The sequence below is a fragment of the Poecilia latipinna genome, unplaced genomic scaffold, assembly GCF_001443285.1.
Source record: "Poecilia latipinna isolate Pla-1442-1.1 unplaced genomic scaffold, P_latipinna-1.0 Scaffold2237, whole genome shotgun sequence".
In the NCBI taxonomy this organism is placed as follows: Eukaryota; Metazoa; Chordata; class Actinopteri; order Cyprinodontiformes; family Poeciliidae; genus Poecilia; species Poecilia latipinna.
In genome coordinates, this window is record NW_015114853.1 from 73,504 (window position 1) to 98,852 (window position 25,349).

The following is a 25,349-nucleotide window of genomic DNA, read 5'->3' on the forward strand; positions in this document are numbered from 1 at the left end:
TCAACAATCTAAATGCAGGATGTTCTTAAATCTGAGGGGGAAAAAATGGCTTCCACTCTTTTGTTTTGAAAGCTGAAATTCTTGAAATTTCAAACATTTAAAAATAAATCTTACATCCACAATTCAACATAATCTGCTGCTGAAAATCTCAGAAAATTGTCACCGTTCTTTCTGCTATTTTCTGTAAAAACGTGAAGACATTTTGTTTAAATGTAGGTTAAAAAAAAAAAAAAACACTCAACTTTGATTTTGGCAGAAACTGGAGATTCTGATTACTTTAAACCTCCAACATCTGGTTTGTTGCAACTGAACCAAAATGGCAACTTCAGTCCAAAACGTCCCACTTCCTGGTTGCTGCAACGTTCAGCTGCCTGAGTTTGTTGTAAGTCTCTTGGAGAAAGATGTTTGGATCAAAAGCTGTTGTTCTATTTCTGAAACGGCTCTTACATATAACTTCTCACGACAAACTTTTAAAATACGTCTTGTGCATGGATTTTGGTCTAATTAAAGTTTGTAGCAGTGATATAACGGTGACGTATTCACCACCAGGCCTTCGAGTTTGTACATAGGACTCCTGCTTTTTAATGAGGGAAAGGAACCACAAAATTTCATTACTCCTTTCTGCTGCTCCAGTACTCTTAGTTCTTACTGCTCATTGAAATGAAGGGTCAAACGTTCGTACCTCTGTGTGCAGCGGAGTTCGGGTCATGTTGTGTGGGCTGCAGAGTCGTAGTTGGAGTACGTTAGGAGGGGGAGTTTTATGTTGTTTTGCCATATGTTTGCCAGAAAAATGTGTCAGAGTGAGAACGATGGAGGAAGGGAGGCGAGTGTTGAGTCATGTTTTGATTTCAGCTGATGTTGGGACCTTGAGAATGATGTCAGGCTGCAGAAGCTTCTGAAGGAGGAAACACTGACGAACCAAAAAGGGACCTCGGTAGAAAAATTCACGTTTTGCGCTTTTTTGTGCTTCCATTTGGGTCTAAAAACAGCCCAGACATTTTTTTTTTAATTTTGTCAATAAGTCAATGTTTCTTGAGCCTGTTACCTAGCAACCCCAGCAGAGCCCCGCCCGTCACCTAGCAACCCAAGCAGAATTCCAAAACGTTTGGTCAGCTGGTTTTACTGCTGTACAATGGCTGCTGGAAAAGACAATTGTTTTGTTGTCGACTTCCCATCCAGAAACCACTTGCTGCGTTCTTGTTGGTTGTGTAGGAGGCTCCACTTGTGCTATTCAAAGACATTCGGTTGAATAATTGCACGTATGTTCTTAGCTGTTTTCACGTGCAAGTGTAAAAATCGAGTGGAGAGCTTTTTTGAATTTAAAGTGACAGTGCATTCTGAAAGAAGCTCAAAAGAGGCAATTTGATTATCTAAAATATATTTTATTTATTTAGCCTATAGACCTAGCATAACCTGTTCAAGGAAGCATAATAGGATCCCTAATTTTATTACTGTAGTGCTGCATGAAGAAATATTTGTCAGTAATCTAAAAAACAATGTTAAATGAAAACTTTAGACTCAAACTTTGATGCAAGCTGATCAAATGCGATAAAATCTCTTTTTCAGAAATGTTTTCATGCAAAACATCCAAAAAAAAAAAAGCAGTTTTAAATTATTTTGTGACTCAAATTTTGTCCGCTTTGGTCAAACACAGTTGATCTCAGAAACAATCTGATCTTTTCCAAACTAGAAACAAATTTAAATGCCTTCCTGAATCCCAGGATGTGAAAATTGTTGCGAAATGTGGTAAAATCAAACTTTGAGCGCCTCAGTTTTCGCCGCAGGTCGGAGTAATGATGTCCGATTATTTTCCGGACTCCACATTAAGGCAGACAGCCTACAGGCATCACTGTGGGAGAGGCCCAGCTGCTCCTCCAGCCTCCTCCTCCTTGTGAGCGTAGGAAGGAAAACAGCGCGGCGAGCCTTTGGCCAGGTGGTTGGTGGTGGGGTCCTGCCTTTTATTGATTTTTGTTACTTTTCTGACAAGCATCCTCGGCTCTGTTTGGCCACCGAGCCGCGTGGGGTGTGTGGAGTTTCAAGGAAAGAAGCGTAGCCTGGCCTGGAAAACCTTTGCCTCCTCTCTGTTCTCGGTGCTCCCGCTGGAAAGCTAACACATTATTATGCGTTTTTCTTTATTTTACTGCATCGATCTGAGGTAATTTAAAGGTTCTGCAGGGACTTGTACCTGTTTTTCTCCCTCAGACAGCTCAGTCTGTGTCTGTGTGTTAAAACAGCAGGGCCTCTGCTACATTCAGGGTCTATTTATCCCAGAGGGAAATTTAAGTGTCAGCAAGAAGGAGGGACGCAATAAATACATGTTATGTTGCTGAAATGGAGAAGATCCGAGCTGTAAGTTTCCCCGTTAAGGCTCATTTGCTTCGGTATGAACTTTTTTTAAAACACGGTTTGTCAGGTAGCGGCGGCGGACGGAGCGGGGGCTGCAGGGATTTCTGCTCCCAGTGTCACATCCGCTCAGGAGCCGCCGCTTCAGGAAAAGCCACCAAGGTGTCCGATCGCTCACGGTTCCAGCCCTTCAACCTGTCAGACACACTTTTGTGACGCCAAATCCCTCTATTCAATTTTTCTCCTCTTTGCCACAAATATATTTTCCCCCGCCTTTTATCAAGGACGAACCTGAACACACACACATCCAGGAGTGAGAGGAATCTCCAGGGCCTGTCATTTTCCATTTACGTTTTTGCCATTTAGCTGCCGCTCTTATCCGGGGTGACTCGCAAAGAGCGGAGCGGCGGCGGCGGCGGGCTGAACCCGAGGATGTAGGTGAGGAAATGTGAGGATATTTTCCTGCGTTTCAGCTTCCATAAAGGTGTCAGGAAGTACAACTCACCTCCTGTCCTCACACCTGTTTTAATCTTTCATGAGGCCGTTCGGATTAGCTTGCCAGAAAAAGGGAGATGAGCAGGGAGTAGACTAAGACTCTCCACCTGGCAGTTTGAATTATTCAGGCGTGCAGGAAGCAGATCGCAGGTTTAAAGGCCAGAACGGCTTCATCCGTTATTTTCCTCTACCTGACAGAGATTTGTTTTCAAAATGCCCAAGATTCCCCTCTTTGACCCTACAAAAAAATTCAATCTGGTGTGTTTTAGCAGGATTTTATGAGACGTACAACAGATGAAGAATAATTGTGAAGAGAAAGACATTTTTCACGTTTTAATCCTTGAACCTACATGTAAAACAGCGTGTGGAGAAATCACACCATGCTAAATGTGAAACATGGTATCAAGATGGACAAACAAGCTGGTCAGAGTTGATGGGAAGCTAGTTTGAGGTAAATCCAGAACAAGTTTGCAGTAAAATCTGTTTGCACCATAAAATTGTGACCCAAACAGCAAAAAAGTCAGATTTCTGCCTCTTCCATATGTGATGCTAAATTGGACTCAGTCGCCTTCAATCAGAACATTAATTGTGCTTCCATCAACTTTTTACAGGCATTTTGTTTTAGAAAATGCTGATGAAGAGGGCAAACTTTGAAATAACATCCCGAATCACACTCAGTTGAGGTCTTTTTTTGTTTTTCTAACAAGTCATTAACATTCCCTACCACTGGTCTGTGCCTTACCAGAGGCACAGCACCCAGAAAAACTCAGGTTTTCTGAGATGTGTGGTTCATGCTCGTTTGCTACTTCTAGCAAACTTCTGGTTTATTACACCATGCGTAATGTCAACATCTGGCAAAATCACGCCTTGGTTGTTTCGCTCCAAACCAGTAAATGAAAAAAACAGCTAATTTGCATTTTCAAAATTTGCTGAAATGTAGCTGCTGACATGAGATATTCACCAGAAAAATCCACGTAGTAAATCCTGACATACAATATACTTTGTCTTGCTTTGAGCTTGTGCTGATGCCATTCTCTCCTGTTGCTCAAAAACTTTAAAATTGATCCGGTGTGTCCAAGAAAACTTCCAAAAGTTGCAGGACACCAACCTCCAGGGCCTGAAATTTTAATCAGAGCGTATTCTTGAGTTAAAACGGCCCAGTCAAAGTCCTGAAAGCTGATGTTCACAGACAATCTGGATCACATAAAATACATTGAAGTTTCTGTGAAATCTAAAGTCTTTACCTGCAAAATCTTCAGTTTTATTGGAGCTCTAATTGTCTCCATGTTCTATTGACTGCTTTATTCATCTACTGTTCCACATAATGAGAGATAAGTCGCTCCACACCGTCGAGCACCTTCCTCGTTTGTCTTGTATGCTAACACACATGCACCCTCCTCCTCCTCGTTTTCCTGCAACACAAACAGCTTTGGGCCTTGGGCCTACTGTATGAGCACTCTTATCTGCAACGCGCAGACTTTGCATTATGCCTTCAACAAGCCGGTGTCTCCAAGACGCCGCTGCCACCGCGCCGCCGCTCTCAGGTTCCTAAACTGACGTTAATTTAGCATCGCTAATCAAATAGGATGGTGTCTTTTTCTAAATAAATCACCAAATTCGCTCGGTGTCAGAGGTCCTTTTCCACACTGGCAATATTGTCTGTGTTTTTTTTGCCTTTTAATTTGATTCTCATGTATACTATGAATATCCCCACACTGTGCATAATGTAATTAAGCATGACCAATGCTATGTGGGCAGCAGTCCCAGAACCAGTCAGTTAACTAACCCTACACATAAAACCTGAAGAAACGCCCCAACAAGCTTGGAAAATTCAAGTGAAAAGGTAGCGCTGCGGCTTGGATTTCTGGCAAACATATTTATTCACATCTAACCTCAGTTTGTTCTTTCTCTGTTTAGCTAGAAAGGAACATAGAGTTCAAAGATTACAGGAGAAATGTCTCCTCTTGCTCAAGACAAGAAAATGGAACAAAGCTAAAGTTCAGCCTAAGAGTAGCAGTGTGTGTTTCCGTCTGTCTGGGGGAAAAGTGAAGTCCTGACAACTGCTTCCTGTTGCAAACATGTGATGAGCAGAGATCCTCGATCCTCTGTCTGTGTGGTGTGGTAATATCTTGGAAGTCATGGCTGTAAGTTTAATTATGTGTTCAAGCTCCTGGAGAATTTAAATCTGCAGGGTTTGGTCTTTTTTCCAAATGGTTTTCTAACTGGGAGAACCATGAGAGTCACTGAGTAGCAACTCCAGGAATCCCAGAAGGAAACAGCTGCATGGACAGCCTGTTTGTGTGCATGCGTGTGTGTGTGTGTGTGTGTGTGTGTGCATATTTCCAGCATGTGTTTTCCCAAAGCTTCTGTGTGATTATGTGTTCTTATGTTTCTGGGCCACATGTGCTTGGAAAAAAATAAAATATCCCAGGCATCTAAGTGTTTAAGACCCAGGTGTTTGGGCTCGTTTGGGATGGGAGTGCAGGAAATGCGGGCAGGTGTAGAGGTGGCGGGAATCCGGCAATACTTCATGTCGAAATTCCTTTCTTTTCCAAACTCAAATTCCCAGAGTACTCAGTTCATTTTAGCCTATTACAAATTATACAAAAGTACTTATGCATGGATCAGTGGATGGATGTCAAAAAGGAATAAAGTCTGGAAATATAAATATTTTTCCAAACTCTTCTTCTCTTTTTCTGTCCTGATCCAGACCTGGAAAACATTCCCTACTTTCCCAGACCTCTCAGCGTCAGGTCAGAACCCTGTGATGGGAACATGTGTCTAGCGTTAGGAGGACAATCTTCCTCTTCCTCCTCCTCACCCGCTCATCCTTGTCAGCTGTTGTTCTGTCATTCCAAACGGGAATCTCGGCAGAGTGTAATTTCTCGGCCGTTCTGACAGCAGCTCAGGATAAAGCGCCGCTCTCTTCCCGGGTGATTGGAGGGAATTGCTTCTCCGGGTGACAAATGATTAGCTGTTATCTGGGACGGGATTTGATTCCTGCGAGGAAGTCAGCCGGCCGCGCTCGGCTTGAGCTGACTCAGGTAGGGTGTGTTTGCAGGAAATGAAGTCGTTACGATACCTAATCCGCTCAGTCAGGCCCAGATTACGGCATTGTTTGGTTGGAGATGTCGCGCAGGGACAGGTGTCCGGAACCATCAAGGATATGGTTCCTAATAAAGAGAAGTGACTCAGGAGGATTTTGACACATTAACCGCTGGGTTGACTTCAAGCCCTTGTCCGTCTAATGGCTCCTTGGCATCCAGGGTTGCAGCTGGAGGCCAATTTGTGGCACTGACAGCAAGGTGGGTGGAGCAACTCGGGGAGAGAGGAGTAAAGGTGTTGAAGTCTGATTGGTTGGCCTCTGCGGTGCGACGGGCCGCTGATTGTCACACAGGGAACACATGTTTCCCAAATGGGAAAATGTGTAGACATTGGCCGTCCCTTTGGACCTCGTCATGCCCTGAACAGATAAGAGAATTTGAGAGTTAGAGTTGCATTAGAGGAGCGAGAAAAATGTCTGTCGTGGGGGTAAATAAGTTCTCCCCATGCCAACGGATCCCCACGGGATCAATTAGCTGCCCATTACCATAGATACAGAGTTTCTTACGCAACGGCTTTGCTTCGAAATTCGAGCAAAGGGAGGACGGAGACTACAGGAGGGGGAGAATGTTTAAGGATCTTGTCAAACTTCACCTCTGGCCTGAACGAGCGTTAGCTCGCAGGAGGCTCGGGCAAGTCGTCCAGGGTCAGGAAAACAACATGAAAACGTCTCTGTCAGCCACTCTGTTTTCATTACCTGAAACAACAAACAGCGCAGGGGAAAAGAAGGGGTGAGGAAGGAAAGAGAGAGTGCTCCCCTGGGGCGCCATTTATGTCCTGTGCAGATGAGAAGATCCTGAGGTTGGGTCGTCCCTTTCTCTCACACTTAGTCATCTCTGCTGTGACATTTCAGCAGTGCAAGGCGGCATCCTTAATCTCTTTACCTCGGCGCTAACGGTTGCTTTGAAGTGCTTGCTCTGGAGATCAACTCCACCAAGGTTAGAGGTTCAACTCCCCCTTCCAGAGCTCCTGTCAGGCTGGTCCAACTCCTGCTGAGTTCAGCCAAGCTAGAAATGTATGCAGTGAGAGGTCTTTGGATAAAAATGCCCACCAACTGGCTCATGCTATGTTAACTACACTTGAGGGAATTGTCCTGCAATAACATCCACCCACTGAGGTTCTGCTTGAGTCCCTCTTTCCTCCAACCACAAGGAAGAGGGCATTGTTCGTCAGCCCCGCCCTGCCCGGCCTGAGCCGCTGATATTTTAACTAAGGTGATGATAGCCTTGGTTGTTTTCCTCTGAAGGGGCGTTCTCCTTTCCCACCCCCCACCCTGTCTTCTGCTACGTCTCAAGTCTGTGGGAGCTCGACTTTTTCAACTTCTTCCTCATGATTTACGACCTCTCCATCAGATACATCCCATGGGTCCCTCTCCGGCTCTGCCACAGCAACTCCTGACTAAAATGGATTAGGTGCAGTTATCCGCAAATGGATCCTTCACCACCTCTGCCCTAGTGAAGGTCTGATTGCAAAAGGTGGAGTGGGCCTAAGTGCCTCGCTCTGATCCGCCGTGTCTCTGTTTGCCAGCCGTAATTACCTGTTTTGAATAAGTTAATAGCCATAGGAAACCCGTTTGCCGGGGATAAAAGGGACAGTATCTGGTGTTCAAAGCGATCAGAGGGTTTTAACCACACCAGGGTGGGTGCATATGTGTGTGGGAGGGGGGTACTTTCCTTCATGCACTCTCAGAAGAGAAGGGAAAAAAAGTTTCCTTATCAGGTATGTACTTAAAAGAATCCCACCGCTGGAAGCGGACTGTCTTGAGGGGGGAAAGCGGAGAGAAAGATGAAAGGCTTTTGTTAAAAGTGACGCTTGGCCCAGGTTTCCTGTGCCTTTGCCTAGACTCCCCTGTCCCTCCCCGCCTGAACGCTCGGCTCTCTTCCTCCCACTTTTGCCTTCTCTGACTCGCAAAGCTGTCTTTGAGGGGGAAAAGTAAACCCTTCTTGCCGCCTGCCGGTGTTAGATTAAATACCGAGATGGCGACAGGAAAAAGGCAGGGAGGAAAAACAAAAAAAGAAAAAAGAAAGTGCCTGCCTGCTTAGTGGGCTGGCTCACTGACCGACCGACCGACTGGCTGGCTGGCTCACCGGTCTGGGATGAGGGATGTTGGAGCAGAGCTATCAGGTTGGCGACGGGAACTGCCAGTTAGTCAGCAAGACTCCCGAACATGCCGCCGCAGGTTTTCTGATGACATGTCAATCTGTCTCAGGGTTGATCTAAAGCAGAAAACTCATCTCTTTTCCTCCTTATCTGTGTTGTATTGAGTGCATTTCTCACGACTGTCTCTTCGTTACACTTTACAAGAAAAATACAAACGACAGGACTTCTGGGGACGGTGAGAATTGCAGACACAAGAGATCCATCCAACAGGACGGGGACGAAACTTTTTTTTTCTTTTTGTCAGTCATAAACTCAAACATTAGTGTATTTTATTAGGTGGTTCATGCATTTCTGCTGATCACTCTTTCATAAAGCCAGCATTTGCTTTACCTCTATGCATTCATCCCCCTTTTCTCTGATACGTTCAGTAAAATTCAGTGATCACAGACCACCAGTGATCGATTTAATCTCACCAAGACAAACGTTTCTTCTGCTAGTACTGACCCATTGGGTTGAATGGAAAACGGCAAACATTTGCACAGATCGCAGTTGATATGTTGTAAATTCCATGAAATAAACTTGGAAAAATCAGCGGGTCTCCATGTTTTTACGAGGCATTGTTTCAGGAAGCCACCCTGTAAAATGTCTTGGCTTTCCCTGGCCTATCTCTCTGTTTTCCTGCTCTGTCTCTGCCCTGCCAGCCTGACTAATCAGGACTGCAAGAAAAATGCTAATGGCTTTCAAGCAGTGACAGTGCCCTGGCAGGTTTGTAAGCGCTCCACGAGGGAGAGGGAAAAAAAAAAAAAAAAAAACAAGAAGCAGCCGCGGCTATGCATCCTAGAAATGAGACTCAATAAACACAATAATGTGTTTAACTTGTAAACTAGCGCGGGTGACAGATTACGGGCGGTCCAGCAGTGTGGCGAAGCGCCGACATCTCAGCCGTTCACCTTTTGCCTCTACATCTGTCCTGCTAATGGGCTCCACTTCTCTGCCAGCGCAATGGAAACCCAGCGCCGCACAAAAAAAAAAAAAAAAAAAAATCCTCAGGCGAAGCTCTCATTCTATTTCCCAATTAGACGAGAGGGCATGATTAGTTTATTAGCAGTAGCAAAAGCTCCGGCGAACGTGTTTGTGGATTCTTAGCCGTTAATGAGCAAATTCAAACCCTATTGAACGGACGCCTGTGGGAGGGGGGAGGTTATTCGCGTGCGTACTCGGCTAATAATAGCATCCCAAAGACAAAAGATGGAGGAAATAGCATTATAGGAAGGGGGGGTCAGAACAATGAAAGCCTACCGGCACTCTTAATGGCATGCTCTTTCATTTTGAAAATTGTTTCCCTTTTGGAATTGCTTGGCATCCTCTCCTTAAGGGTTTGGCAGAGTGGATATATACACATACTCAATTTTCACAACCAGTCATAGTAACACCAGGGTGCAGACGCAGGTTCCACCTGTGGGAAGTGAACTCCAGTGCAACCCCGTCTTTGTTTTCCCTCTGCCTTGGCAGGCTTAACCACCTCCTTTACAAGCCAGGTAAATTGTTCATTAGGGCCGAGGTAAACTGGCGGTGGGAGTTGTTTTTTTCTTCTCCTTCCTAGAAGAAGTGCGAAGAACAAACAAGTCAGAGCATTTGTTCAACGGTGTAATCTACACATCAATTATCCTGCTGAGCTAATTAGCACCTCTGCATACCCCAGGTACCTGAGCACTCACACATGCTCCACTCTTTCAAGCCACTGATCAAAAAAAGAAAAAAAAAAGGAAGGGGAGAGGATTGACAGAAACACGGGGAGGCAGAACCCAAGGGTAGGTAGGGGGAAAGCCTTAGATCAAAATTTCCTTTTTACTTACAGTACGAGGCGGAGTGTGTGTGTCGGTGTGTGTGTTCGTGCTCATGTAGAGCTGAGCGGCTCAATTATGTAAGCCTGTGTATACAATCTACTGCAAGAGCGTTTTGTTTAGATTTTACGTGATTTGTCAAAATCGTACACTTCATAGACTCAAGTTACGCAACGACAGCTCCATGTCTGTTGGGTTTCCTCTCCAGTTCTTCTCTGCAACATAGCCCGGTTGTCAAGCTTTGCCTCAGTTTAATTAGATTTAGTTATGGACTTCGACTAGGCCACTCTGTCTAAGTTCTTTGATTGTATCTTGCTATATTTTTAGAGTCAGAAAGAAAGGTTGAGAGGAATTTCTTCCACGAATGCTCTGTACTTCAGCTTCCCTGTCCCTGCTCATGCAACCGCCGCCATGTTTTACCATGACAACGGTTCTTTTGGGGGCTTGTTTTGGAATAGAGCACCTTTTCCAACATGTTGATGTGTCTCCTAAGGACGTCTTTCAAATTTCTGCCATTCCTCCACGAAGGCCATGATCACAGAGATCATCTTGCTTCCTATTGTGGAAAGTATAATGTTATAGGCTGATTTTAAGTAGCAAAAGTGTTGTCAGTTAGGATGTTAAAGGCTAAACTACAATTTGAAGCACTGAGGTTGCTCTGTTGGACTTTAAAGTGAAGGTCTTAGCGTGCTTATTAAGGTGTAGCGGGTGCGTAAAAAGCCCCAGGTATCCTCATCCTCCACCTCCACTCCTGCTCTGACTCTCAACTCCCTCCATGTAATTAAAAGTGTAGCATCTCCCACCTGCGGCGACACAAGAAAGACAGGTACGACGTGAAAGAAATAAAAAATAAAGACCGAAAGGCAACGGGAACAAAAAGAGAATCAGAACGCCTCGGTCTGCTCCTGTTTACTCCCTCCCACGTCATGTATAAGTCATGGGCTCTGGGGCCTCCGACTGCAGAGCTGCCTGTTCCTGCCGTTTACCGAGATCGAGAAAGAGGTTAAGTTGTGTCATCTTGCTGCTGTCTTACACCTGGCGTACCTTGCCGCTGGCTGGGTCTAACACGCACACACACATACACGCACACACACACACACACACGCACACACACACACACACACTGATGTTTTTGTAAATAAGAAGTTGTACACAAGCTCATTCAGCAACCAGCTGGACATAAGAACAGGGTGCATTCACACCAAACGGTTTAATCAAACTCTGGAGACTTTGGTGTGAATGCATAACTGAACTATGATCTGGACCAGAAAAGCTGACCTACAAACCGAGGGGTCAGTTCGGATGACGAAAAGGATTTGGTTTGTTTGAGTGCAGTGTGAAAATGAACCAAACCAGATAAAAATGTAACAAATGTTGCAACTGTGGTCTCCAGCTGTGGTCTGTCAGGAGTGAAACATGAAACGCTTTTATTTCTGTAGCTTCTTGTATTGTTAAAAGAACAACACAAGGATGCTTCATCAATCAGTATTCCCAAGTCTTGTTCTTAAATTGATCAATCTACCACTTGTGACTTCTTTAAGGACTAAGAGAGGATGTACAAACCTAACATGCAACCTTTGTTACTAAAAAGGAGAGTTGCCGTATCAGTGGGAGCGCTAAAGGGGGAATGCTACACAGTGCATATTGTTTCATAATTGGTGGTTTTGATGTAGCTTTGGTCGGGTGTTGAGCATGTTTGAAAAGGACAGCACCAGATACCACTTTGTGGTTTGGCCTTAACACCAAAAGTAAGAAGAGTCAGTGGCTGAATACCCACCCACTCAACTCTGGTTGTTTGGTACAAACAGACAAGGTATCACTTTGGGTTCAAGGGGGCTTTTGGTACTAAAAAGCAACCAAGGTGGATTTGTTAGATCATTCTCCAAGAGAGGGAAATTAAGGAGCTTCCAAAAGATGGTTTGAGGCACTTGGGGCGTTGCTGTGACAATAAGCTTCGCCCTCTCTGTCTTCCAGCCTCCAGACTCCCCCTCCTCTGGTTGGCTGGTGGCTAATTGGGAAGTTGGTAACAGTGTCAGGGAGAGTTGCCTCTCTCCAGAGGGCTCTCCCTCTTCATCTCCTGAGTGTGTGTCTTTGTGTGTGTGTGTGATTTGTAGACCGGGAAGGCCGGTTAGCTGGTTCCCTGCTGGTGATGAGCTACACAAAGACACACACACACACAATTCCCCATTTCCTGGTGCCTGTTTGGTACCTGGTGGGGATGCCATTCAGGTGACAAAGATCCGCTGTGTGTGTGTGTGTGTCTGCAGGGGTAACAGATGTGATTTTACAATCTCATTAACATGTGAATGAGCCCCCGGGCCCCCAGATTGGCTCAGACCACAGAAGAAGGATTCAGCTCTTCTCATCACCCTCCTGTGGCCCCTCACCTGGACCCCCCACCCTTCCTGTTCATCCTGTCTGATCTCTTTAGTCCATCTGAGGTCCTGGGCTGGCTCCCCCTCCTTAAAGCACACAGATCGACCTTTAAACAGCTGGTGACCGGCAGACTTTCTAACAGCACCAGGTCCCATTCTCTGGTGTTTTTGTTGTCATTCAGTATTTCTCTTCACTCTTGGACTCTGCTGTTGAGGAGTTTTGAGTGTGAGAAGTGGTTGTTTTAGCTCTCAGGTGCTGTTTTGCTGAGACAAACGTGGCCATGGCCCCGTCACTGTGGACAAGAATGCAAAACAACCTTGGCCAGATCAAACCGGTTGTTTTCTCAGCTATCTGGCGTCCCACTCAATAGTTTGTGCCTCTTGGAACATAAAGAAAGGTTAAAGAGCTCGGGATGACTGCTTGTAACCTCTATGACGTGTTTTTACCAGCTGCAAACGGTGTTCAAAGTGTATTTTGTTGGATCTTTTTCTGCAGCCACTGAGGAGCTTTTTTGTTTCCCAAATAGATGCATTACGTCTTATTCTCTCCCCTCCCCGCCAAGGAAATCGGCATCAAAAGCTTCTGTTAGCTGGTAATTACAGCTCAGGTTCTGCTTAGCCGTTATTAGCAAAAAAAAGTACAGTAATCTGGCCTGACAGTGCAATATGTTACCGTCGCTTTTTTAATTAATCTTACAGGCAGCGTAATAAATTTACAATATCAGATTGGGGGAATACTGTATATAGATTTATTAAAGCTTTTAATCAGTTCTGGCAAAATTAATTTTGCAATGATTGCTTACATTTGAATTTGCATATACTTAGTGCGAGTAATTTATTTTTATAGATTCCTTTTTTATTAAATCGAGGCACATGGGGGCCGTCAGAGATGAAAAATTGCTGGATTTTGCTTCTCTTTGCTGGAAGGGAGACAATTTTTCTTATCGGTGCAAGCTAAGGTGTTTCACCACCTGGCTGCAAAGTTTGTTTCTGGTTCTGTGGTGTTTAGCCGGATTACAACTTCTGGGATTGGTTTGTGGTCGTTTTGACTGCCCAGTGCCACTTAGCAAATGATTACAACTTTGGGCTGGCTGTCCTAATTTAACATCAGTCCTTTTCCTTTTTTTCCTGAAAGTCTCTGTACAATCCAATGCATTGTTCCCAGCACTGGATCGCCAATTTTCATTATTAAGCTCTGAAACTTTTGATTCGTCTGTTTGATTAGAAAAAGAATAATTAAAAAGTCATAATACAACTAGATCCAGTGCAAAAAGTAACATATTCTGTAACAGTTAGTTATGTAGCACAAACTTGAAGCTAATGTTAGCATGCTAGCAGTTATTTAACTTGCCTAAAGTTATTATAACGTGCTAACTGAAATATTATCACTCTGAGTTATTTTAGTGTTGTTTCCTAACAGTAATTTTAGTATATTAACATTTTTAACATATGATTTTACCATTCTAATGTGTTTATTTTAGCACTTTAACATGCTAACACATTTTTTTTTACAAAGCTAATGGTGTTTTTTATCATGCTAATGCTGATTTGAACACCTCTTTACCATTTTAGTGTTTTAAAAATAATTATTGGCATGCTAGCTAAATTTAGCACTTTGCAAAAAATGTTTTGATCATCTTGTTATGCTAACAGGAGCTTGTTTTAATATATCAAGATTGATTCGTACAGTAACAGCATATTTGGGTTTATTAAGAGTAATTTTACATTCCATCTAAAATTATTAGACCTTTTACAGTAAGTTTGACATGCTAACTGTAACTTTAGCATGCTAACACGTAAACATTTTGACTCTTGAGACATTTCTTTAGACTCAAGGGGATCAGATTTTGAAAACAGTAAGAATGTGTTATGAAATGCAACAAAACATATTATAGAAATGTATTAGTTCTCCATGAATTATTCATTTGTGAAGATTAACATCGCTACAGATTAAATGGAAAAAATGTCATTAGCAAATTTGTATTCAGCTCATAAAATTTTATGCAGGTGCTAAAAACAAAGTATATTTATTAGAGCGTGTTTTAGCCCAAAACAACCCAGCACTTCCTATTACCTAATTAAAAGATGAAGTACTGCTTCGTGTTTGAAACGCAGAGAGCTAAGCCTGTCTAATACTATTGAATCGCGTGATTAAAGCGCAAAGAACATAATAATTTCTGTACCTTTTACCGACGTACCAGCCTCGTTTCTAAAAACATCAGAGCTACAAGCTGATTTTATATCATTTTGGTTGTTATTGGCTCCCATCTTTTCCTGTGATCAAAGCAGATCTTCCCCTGCACCACCTTCCTTTTTATCTGTGTGCTCTCCTCCCTTGTAAACACACAGTTAGGTTAGGCACAACACATCACAGACAGAGACAGACGTCCACTCCCACTCACACCGGATCGGTGTAGCACTTCCAAGGCAGATAGGAGTGATTCATAAACAGATGAACCCGAAGCAGATGTGTTATCGCGGTGGCTCTCAGGGCTCACAGGGCCGCCACACTCACACACACAAAGTGGGGTTTCTATAATAGTCCGAGCTGATAATACCCCACCTCAAAACCTGACTACAAGTCAGCAGATTCCACCACCTGAGTGTGTGCTCCTATTAATAAAAATCCTCCACATGCCATGTTATCATGTTGCTGCTGTCGGTGTGGGGCGTGGACGCCGTGGCATTGAGCCACCGTGTCCCTCTGAGACAGAGGAGGAGATGAGGAGAAGCGATTTAGATAACACACAAACACACACTGTTCCTTATTATTGGAGAGAGCCGACCACAGGAGAGCGCCGGGTCGTCCGCAGACAGGCCTGGATATTTTTTCCTCGTCTCCAGGGACGAATCCATGAACGAAGTCAGACATCTTGATGAAAATATTCAACGATACAAACATAAAACGGGTTGAATTTGTGACTTGAGGCTTGTATTTGGTCCTAAAATTAATTATGTAACGTTTTATTTTTAAAACCTTTCATCTTAATATATTTTGTATTTTATAAGTAATTTGCTGCCATTTTAGCATGCTAAAACAGAATTTATTATTTCTATTTTTGCCTCTTAGTTCTTATTTCTAACATACCAACAGGACTTTTAAATTGTTAAACTATCAAATTCTAATGTTTGAACCTTAAAAGTATTTTTTATTATTATTTAAAGATGCTAACAGTAATTTTTAGGATTTGAATTGATTTAATTAACATTAACTGTAAAATGGTAATATTTGTTTTATTATCCAGATTGCAATTTTTAATTTTTAGAGCCATAACAGTAATTTTAGCAAGTTGATTATAATTTTAAAATATTAGCAGTGATGTTAGCATGCTAATTGGAATTTTAGAGCAGTTTTCTGCTTTAATTTTAACAAGCTAGCTGTATATTTTAAGAAATTTTAACTCACTTATTACATGTTAGAGCCCTGACAGATACTTTTTCATTTTATATTAAATTGTATAATTTAGCATTGTGACAGTAACATTAGCATGCTAACAGTCACCTCACTTGCTAATGCCAATTTTAGCTTATGCTGATTTTAACAGTATTTGTGAAGTCCAGCAGTAAATATTATACATTTTAGAAGGAAAAACAGAAAATAAGCAGTAGGTTTAACACTAAATTAGCGGCACAGCTTTAGCTGACAGTACATGCTAATGCTGCTTCTAGGATGATGTTTCATTTTAGTGTAAACAGTCATTTTATGTGTGCTAAAAACGGTCCACAGCTAAAGCTTGTTGAAAATATTCAAAGCCTAATCACTTCCCTGATTATAGCTCACCTGATCAGTTACTTAAGATGCTAATTACGACACTAAAAGCAGTCATGCAATGTTTTATTTTGAAAATCTTGCCTTTTAATGCTTTCATATTCAGCTTTAACACATAAACACGTGTCTTGACTGGAAATCGATTGCACACATCTGTTTTATTAGCCGTGTTTCTACACCATTAACCTGCAGGTGCCTCTTCTCCCCTTACAGTCTCCGTTTACACGCACATTGAGAAACAAAGTCCCGCAGATTTCACGTACTTTAAAGCACTTGCTGCTCTCATTCGCAGCAGGAAAAATGGGGCTTTTTTATAAAGGAGGGGAAATTAGTGATGGTCTCCCTTTTATGTGCACGTGAAGAAGCCCCCACTTCGCCTGGCGACGACTCCAAAACTGGAAGCGGTTCATCCAGCAAACGTTTCTTTTTAATTCTTTCGGTGTGTGTGTGTGTGTGTGTGTGTGTGTGTTTGGTTAGTTACAGTAATTACGGCCCAATAACTGACAGCCAAAACCAGGCAGGAGAAAGTAGAAGGGGGCTGTATTTTCCTCAGCCTCGCTGCTGAACATCTGCTGAGAGATTTGCATATTAATTAACCCATATTAACTCTAATTATTCTGGGAAATTATCAAATAAATTAAATTTTCTAATTTTAACCAGTTTTTTTTCCTCCCCCTTCTTCCCGTTGCTTGACGTGTGCAACATCCGGAAGCTCACCTGAGTCGGGATAAAAGATATAAGCTCTGTAAGCCTTTCTGTTCTCCTTCCTCCCACTCTCCTCTCCTGGCCTGGGAGTCCTGAGGGCAGCCAGGGGAAGCTTTTGTGTGTCTTTTTTATTCTTCTTCTTTGGCTTGTGTGACAGGGGCGGTGGGAGGAGGGTCTACTTGGAACATTTGTTGGAGGGAGGAACATGTGTGAACTGGGAGGAGGAGGCGGAGGGGACGGGGCACAGATGGTGAATCCGTGCAGGACCCGGCAAAGGTGGGACCTCTGAGCTTCCCCTCCCCTCCCCAGCCTGTTGCCTGGGCCTCCTCTGCAAATAAATGGCACATTAATTGAATTAGTCAGTGCTGCAGCGAAGGTCTCCTTATGGGCGAGAAGCAGGAGAAACTGGACAGGATGATGCAAAACAGGAAATGGATCTGGTTTTTATTTACAAAAAAACTCCTGCTGAGACACAGTTTTTCTTTTTAAATGACCCAAAACCGAAGCGTTTATGTAAGTTTGCAACCATAAGGATTTAAATGTAATGTATTATAACCTGGGAGAAAAATAAAATAAAATTAAGAGACTTTAAAAAATGAAGTTTCTCTCTACTGAAACCAAATAATGTAAAAAAAAATATATGAAAAGATAAAGACGTTAAACATGAAAAATATTACAAAATAAAAAAAACTACAATATGAAAATATATAAGAACAAATAAAATATGAGTCTGTAAATTAATGGAAAAATGGAAAATTAAATAAAATATTACAGGAAAAATATTAGAAATATTAAGTTGTAGTAAAAAAGAAAAACTATATGAGTAAAAAAAATTAATAAATATTAAAAGTAAATGAAAATGGACAGAAGACACTTCAAAAATAAGAAAAATATTCTTTAGAAAGTTATGAAAGTAAAAAAAAAAGCTTGGGTTTCTCTGAACATTTATATTTCTGAATTAAAAATATGTTTTCATTATTTTCCTCCAAGATTTCCAGAACAAAATTCAACTTTTTTTTTTGTGTTTTTCTCCTTCCAACAAGCTTTAAAATCCTTTATTCTCTAAATGAACGTTTTGGTGAATGAAAACTTTGTTTTTCCTGAAGGAAAGTGAAATCGTTTGCTTGTTCTGGGTGTAATAAAGGTTAAACACATCTGTTAAACACCCAAATTGTAAGAAACTTCTATCTGTCAAACAAACACTTACTCACTTCACTCCCCCGTCTCTGCAGACACACACTCACACACACACACACACACTCTCACACACACACACTCACCCAGGTTGCGTTTACACTTCACTGAGTTTTCACCATTCATCGTCTCCCTCATGTCGCCCCCTCCCCGCCGCCTCCCCTCACTCTCGCTGTCTCTTTTCAGAGCTTTTGTTTGCCCTCTGCCACCGTCCTTTCACCGACTTGGCCCCGATTTGCCCCTTGTGCTCGATCACGCCATTATACTGAGACAAGATAGCACAAAATATCCAAACATGTCTGCTTTTCTTTTGTCTGGACTCGGCTCTCGTCACCGGGCAGCTTTTTTTTTTTTTTTTCTTTTTTTTTTTTTCCATTATTCTTACCGGTTTGGCCAGCTTAGAAAAAAAAAAAAACCAGGATGAAGGTTGTCTGAAAGTGTAAAAATGTGGAGGAAAGCTGCTGCCCTCGGTCGGTGTGAGGTTTCTATCAGAGTTACCCGAGGAAGTGCCTAAACTGTTGCAGACGCGAACAATGGCAGACAAAAGGTCATCGTGAGAATCCGCTACCGCCGGCCGTAGCCACGAGGCAGCGACCCCGCTTCCACCTTAATGCCCTCCCACACACACACACACACACTCGGCTCCGCATCCCCGTCTCTCCCTCGCAGCCATCCAGGTGATCCGCTTGGCTCACATTCATGAGACAGGGAGCGAGCGCGAGCAGTTATCGTCCAATAGGGAGAATGTCCCGGCTCATTATCGGCGTAGGAGGCCGAGCGTGTCACCTGGAGCTAAGCCTCGACACTTGACTTTAAAAAAGAGGGAAAAAAGTCAGCCGGGGTGAGCGCGAGAGCGCCAACGTGGGTGTTAGTCATTCTCCCTGCAGCGATCACCTCCACAGAGCTGCTTCTCTCTGGCTCTGACACTCAAGCAGGAAGGCCTTTTAACACAGCCTCCTGTGGGCTCTGGTTTAGCTACTTGGGGATTGTTAAATAAATGTGATTATACCTGTTAGTTTGCTGAAATGATTTTCCCCAGCACCTGCAGGTAAAACACAGCTGAGCTGAGGTTTGTTAGGCTGAAATCTGTTTTATTTCAAGTCTTGACTGGTGCAAAACGCCCATTCCTCCTGCTGCCGAAAGATTTAGGAGTAAAGCAGCAGCAAATCAAAAGCCTTGTAGTGACTAATCATCATCAAGTGGGCAAACGTATGGATACCAAGAGTTTGTGCTGCTCTACAGTTTAATGTAAATGTGAAAAACGCTTTCTGGATCAGATATTAAGGACGTTTCAAAGCCAGTTTTAAACAACTTGATTGGACATTGCAGCTAAAACACCCTGATATCAAAATGCATGATGCTCAAAAACCACCATCCTGGACTCCACTGGCCTAAATTAGCAGGTTAAATATTACAGAACAATCAGAGAAAGATGTGGAAGGCTGTTCTTGAGGAAACCTCATCCCTACTATGTTGCACGGTGGTGGAGGGCTCATGATTTGGGTTTGTTTTGTAGTGATTCAGTTGACCATGAATACCTCTGGCCAAAGTATTGGTGAGGCAAATCTGAGTCCATCGTGCAGCATCAAGGTGTTGCAATGGCCCAATCAAAGTCCAGACCTCAGAGTGATTGAAATGCTGTTGGGGGACCTGAAGAGGTCTTTGCGTCAGTTGGAGTTATTCCTGCTAATGGTGGATTGTTGGGTGTCCAGTCCTGGATTGACAGTTGTAGAAACCTTGATGCCAAACCTTCAGCTGGAAACGCGAGAAGTGCCAGAATTGGTCACTGATTATTCCTTTGAATTACTTTTTCTCTGAATGCTTCCAACCATTTAGCCACAGTTGATTATAACTCCACCATTGACAGCATGTTTTTTTGCTGTCAAGCCCTTCATAAACACAATTATTTTAGACCTGAGGTTTGTTACTTTAATTCCCCCTGCGTCTTTGTCATATCTGAACTGTCTGTGCCTTCTACCAAGTCGCTCCAGTCAGATTCCCTTCCAACCACCCTAATCGATACACAATATCAGCCCTGGCTCTGCTCCTTTTCTCCACTAAATGACAGAATAATACCACGTTATGTCAGATACTCTAAAAGCATGTGTCATTTTAATTATCTGCAAAGCTCAACTCGAAGGGAAGAAACAGGTAGCAGAAGAAAAAAACGAGCGTCATCCATAATTTGCTTTTGTCAAGGATGACACTTAAGGTAAGAAAAGGACAGAAGAGGCATTTTGAGGAGTAAACATTATCTCCTTTTTGTCTTCTTCTCTCCCAAAAGACACAAAAGGCTGATTAAGACCGATGTTCGGGGGAGATGAAAAAGCTGCCTGCGAAATATTAGTAGGTTAGAATTACTTTGTTGCGTGACACAATACCAATAGATGCTTGGCGCTCGCAGAGGGAGCGGCTCCTGTCAGCGGTGGCACCTCAACAATGGGCAGCTTTCTCCGTGTTAAGACTGCGCGTTTGACTTGACGAGCGCCCCGCTGTCATTTTGCCTTCTTGGAGGTGCGCGTTGACAGCTGACGTTCGGAGATGATTTTGCGTTCAGACAGTTCAGCGCCTCCCCCGTTTTGCTCGGAAGCAGCAAAAAACGCTCCAAACTTGGGACAAAAATAACCGAAAGTCCCGAGAAGTTAGCTGGATCGGCAAGGGCAGCGTTCCCCTCATTCCCTATGTGGGAAGTCAGGAACGGTGCGCTTTGCTGTGCCTGGATGTGTGCGGAAACAAAAAGAAGCTCCCTCACTCCTTTTATTGGGGAAGAATGGGCCCTTTAAAACCTGTCCAGCCTTAGATAATTTCATTCAGCCGGCCCCTGCTCCGCCGTCATTGAATCTGCATCCAGGGATCAGGTTCACAGGGATGGGTTGATAGCTTCCCAAGCCTCTCCGCCTTTTGTTCTAGCAGCAACCCCCCTCTTTCCTCTGGAAGCTGGGAGGGAGGGACACAGAGCTGACGGGACAGACATGGCTGAGAACGGTTTGGAAATGTGCAAGGATGCAAAACTTTAAAATAACAGGAGAAAACTTTTGATGAAACATCCAAACAGGTACAGAGCTGTTTGGTGGATGTGGACCACCCAGGAACTCCCAGCATCTCCAGCCTGGGTTGCCTTTTTTGTCATCCGCAAGGAGCATTACTGAGTCTGAACTTGCCTAAACCCTTGTGATCACACCTCTTGAAAAGGTTTTGTTTCCTCCGCCGATTGGTATTCGAGGCAGGTCACCGCTCTCCCACCCTCCTGCTCCTCCTCCTCCCTCCTCGCTCCCCCGTCTGAAAGCCCCGTTTTCATTTTAATTTGCACCTGTTGTGCAGTTGTTCGCTGGAGGCAAGTGCAGACCGGTCAGTCGCAGGGAGACGTGTTAGGAGGAGCGGCAGGGAGGCTTATCTTTTCATATGCATGATGTTTTCAGAAATGTCATGCGTGGACATCGTTTGGTTGGCACTCTTGTTTCGAAACGGTCCAAGAGCTCCTACTTTTGCATAAAGACACTTTAATTAGGCTTGTTGTCCTAAAAGGGCTACAAAGTTCACTGTCCTGCCTCGTTATTCTGTAGTATTAACTCTATCTGAACGTATTGATTGCAGCAGAAGTTTGAAGCTCTGCCAATGAGGTGTGTCTCCACGCGATGCCATGCGCTCCTGGCTCGCCTCGTGCTGCATCTGCGCCGCCCCAATAAGCCCACCGACGTCCGTTTTCTGCAGTGGTTTACGCCGAGGCGTGTATGCGCTGAAGAACAGCCGTTGGCGGTGACAAATTTGCGCGAGAGCCACCTTTGATTGAGTTCACAGCCCTTATTTACAGGCTGTCTATTTTAAGAAAGCCAGGCATATGTCAGGGACCTGTGTGCTGAGGAAGCAGCTGTGTGTGTGTGTGTGTGTGCTGCCTTTATGATCAAAAAGCATTTAGATTTACAGTATCATATGAAATAATCAAAATGACTATAAGTTAAGCCTGTTGCGGTACCGTATCTGCTATGTGGAGCATCTAAAGCCCGGGTGGCATGTTTCAGAGCCGAGCCGTTCTGAAAGGTGCAGCTCAGCGGCATCTGAGGCATGTGAGCAGGACTGAAAATTAGCGGCTATTTTGGCCCGCATCTCCTGGACAGCTGTCTGCCCACCGCTGCGGTTCAGCTACAAATTCCAGTCGCAGATGCTGTAATTGGGTTGTAAACCCCCCAGCCGAAGTCCAAATAAGTTCCCAGTACTGACCGGCTTTTCTCTGTCCACTCTCTCTTTCTTGTTTGCAGCTCTTAACTATGAGAATGTGGTGGAGACGGGCTCAGAGACAGAGGAGGAGGACAAGCTGCCCGTGTCCGAGGAGGACCCCCTGATCAACGGCACGGGCAGCCCGGCGAGCCTCACCAACCCCGAGGCGTCGCCGCGCGCCGAGAGCCACGGCCTGCTGACCAAGGACGAAGAGGACGACGAGATGCGGGACAGCGGCGTGGAGCACATCTGGCCTGACAACGACATCCTGAGTGCCTCGGTCGACGGTACTGGTGAGTGTCCAAAGCCTCAACCCTGAAGTCTGCAACGCATTTTGCACATGGTTTCATCTAAACCACATTTGTTTGTGTGAAAACCAATTTTAAGAGCCTGGTTGATGGCAGATGGTAAAAAAGGTGGATTTGATGAAGGAAAGAGGTGCAGAAGGGCTGGGAAGTTTCATCCTGAGTTACCTTGAATCCCTTCTTGGGCTGGAGGAAGGATTTGATTCAAGTTGACTTTACATAATCAATAAAAATCAATCGTAAAGGACGGTGAGCTTCTATAGAGTCCGCAGTGCGGTGCACAGTCCCTGACGAGACAGGTGGAGCGTCTACGATATTCCACTAAACTAATTCTTTCTTTTGCTTTTCTTAGTCTCACCAGATGTTTGAGGTTCAGGTGAGCTTCCAATCCCCAAAAACTACCCCTTAAGCTGAATCCCGGGCGCTTTGTGTGCACATCCTGCCACTTGTGGAACTTATCTTATGCCATAAACCCCACCCATCTGGTGCTGGTGTAGACTCAAGCAAACGGCACGGAGCGTTTTGCAAACAGCGATCAAAGCCGGGTCTGACGACGATGCCCCCCCTCCATCTCGGCAGACAGACGTGATAAACAGTTTCTCCACGAGCGGCAGTGGACCATTTGGTTAGCGCTTAGAGAAAAGACCCGCTCTGAGCCAAACAGCGGAAAATATTTACAGTAATGTAGGAAAAAACAATGCAGGAAGGAGGCAAAGCTGCAGATTGTGCAGGAGATGCAAGACATTAAAGGTTGGCAGGTGATACCTCCCCAAACCTGACTGAGTGATGGTCTTTTGTTGAGCAGCTCCCATTTCAGGGGGTGCCAGTCACGGATGCTTGAAAGATAAATACTTTTAATTAGGGGGCAGGGTATAATCATTAAAGGAAGGCAGACTGCTGCAAAAAAAGGTCATTAACAATCTTAAATGAAATTTTTATTTTTATGATAGCCATTTACATGTATAATAAGAGTCAATGATTCTTGGAAGCATGTGACAGGAACAGAGTATGGCGAGAAGTCATGTAAGACAGCCCATCTAAATGAGCCGGGCCTCGCTATTCATTTCTGCTAATGAACTGGCTGTGCACGGCGCCGAAAGAACGGGGGAACATTCAGCAGTCTTAAATTTTAATACGGAGGGTGTGGGAGGGGGTGGAGTTGCGCATTTATTAGGGACGGAAGAAAGAAAAAAACTTCTTCTAAATAACGCTTCGTGTTGGCTGCTTAAGGGGTGGAAGAAAGAGGAGACGGTTTGGTAAATAAATCAAGATAAAGGATAAACAAGCTGTCATTGCATACGGTAATTGTTTATTTGATAAAGACCTGCGGTGCCATAATGTCTGTAATTCAACTATGTTGCAATTTCCAGATAATCTGCTTCTTGTGTGATAAACTGGCTGACATATTTCGGAGAGCAAGTCAAGTTCATTAGAGCGTTTGGGAGTCTCTTTCCCAATCTTGCGGCTGCTGTGTTTCCCAGCCGGACTTTTTTCTTTTTTTTCTTCCTCCACGGTGCCTTAGTGTCTACAGTGATACCTCAGCACATAGCTCGGGCCTGAGATAAGTCGGCACCCTCCCTCCTTGCTTCACGATTCTGCTGTCACTCCCCTATCAGGAGTTGTTATACAGGTCTCCGAATGAGACAGAGTGTAGAGGACAGAGACGTTTGTTGGGTCTCTGGGGGTCTGCGTTCAGGTGAAACCTTCATGGGACGTATTCTTTGAGCTTCTGGTGAAAGAAGACGATAAAGACAGTAAAGTAAAGTTTATCAGGGATCTCTCTCTGATTCCAGGGTACAATCTTGCGCCTGGCGTTGTCCTTGACATTCCTCAATCCCACAGCGAAGCTGGACGCAATGTGCTGGAAAGCATGACATCATTATCACTGACAGACGTTCTCAAATAAATCACCTGCTCTTTTCTAGCTGTTCTCCAGAAGGTCGGGAAGATTTCTGCCTGTTTGGCTGGTTGTTTTCTGGAAGAGGGCATGTTCTGTTCCCCCAGAAGGTGCATCCCTTCCTGATTCAACAGAAATATTCCTGCTCCTAGCTTTTCTCCTCATTTTCTCCTGTTGCAACTCGCGGGGAAGCTGATTGAAACAGACGTACGATTCTGGAAGAAAGATGTGTTGAATGGCTCGGTTACTACATTTCGGTGTCTAGATGTGAAATACTGTCAGCTGTTTATATGCAAAAAAAACACCAATAGAAATAGAAACTGTGTCCTTTTCCTTTAAGTAATCATTACAGTTTGTGGTGGTCTGTACAATTGTACAGAAATCTACCTAAATTTGAGTTGGCAACGTGACAAGACCTGGACAGTAAAGTGATATGGATTCCTCTGTAAGCCGTTCCACAATAGACGTACTGTTTCAGACGTCAATCCAGCCGGCCAAGACTTAGATTCCCTGTTATTTGCTTCTTAAAACACAGAATATAACCTGCAGTTCAACAACCGTTTACTCAGACCTGACAGATTCAGGATACCCAAGGCTAAAACGCACTAAAGTCGTGGGGGTAGACTTTAAAAGATCCTGCAACTGCGGTGACTGGCCGTAAAAATAGGAATGTTTTGAAAATAAACACCATCAGAGCGACTATGAAAATAGGTGGAATTACAGTCGGGCCCCACTGAGGTAGTCTGGGCTCCTCCTGAGCCCCTTCAGACCCCAACATCACTCTTCAAGGAGGTGTCTGGAGTCGCCTGTGATTTACTGCTAACAAAATACCACCAAAAATGCTTCCCAGGGACACAACATGCGCATATATTTGGCATAGATGTGGAAATTCTGGCTTCTTTTTGCAGTTTCTGGTGATTCCGCCACAATGACACTGAATCTAGCCCACAGATCTGTGTGTGTGTGTGTGTGTGTGTGTGTGTGTGTGTGTGTGTGTGTGTGTGT

The 25,349-nt window shown here is 44.0% G+C and overlaps 1 protein-coding gene across 4 annotated transcripts in view; it reads left to right on the forward strand.

Annotated features, from left to right (window-relative positions):
- Positions 1-25,307, forward strand: part of LOC106936898 (zinc finger E-box-binding homeobox 2-like) — a 61,619-nt gene extending 36,312 nt beyond the window's left edge. For 3 of the 4 annotated variants that reach the window (XM_015018150.1, XM_015018151.1, XM_015018148.1), the window contains one exon: positions 22,181-25,307. In XM_015018150.1, coding sequence (XP_014873636.1) covers positions 22,181-22,461 — 281 coding nt within the window. In that variant the 3' untranslated portion in view covers positions 22,462-25,307. The remainder of the gene's footprint in view (positions 1-22,180) is intronic. The other variant, XM_015018149.1, reaches the window with a different exon arrangement.
- Positions 25,308-25,349: the final 42 nt, after the last annotated feature.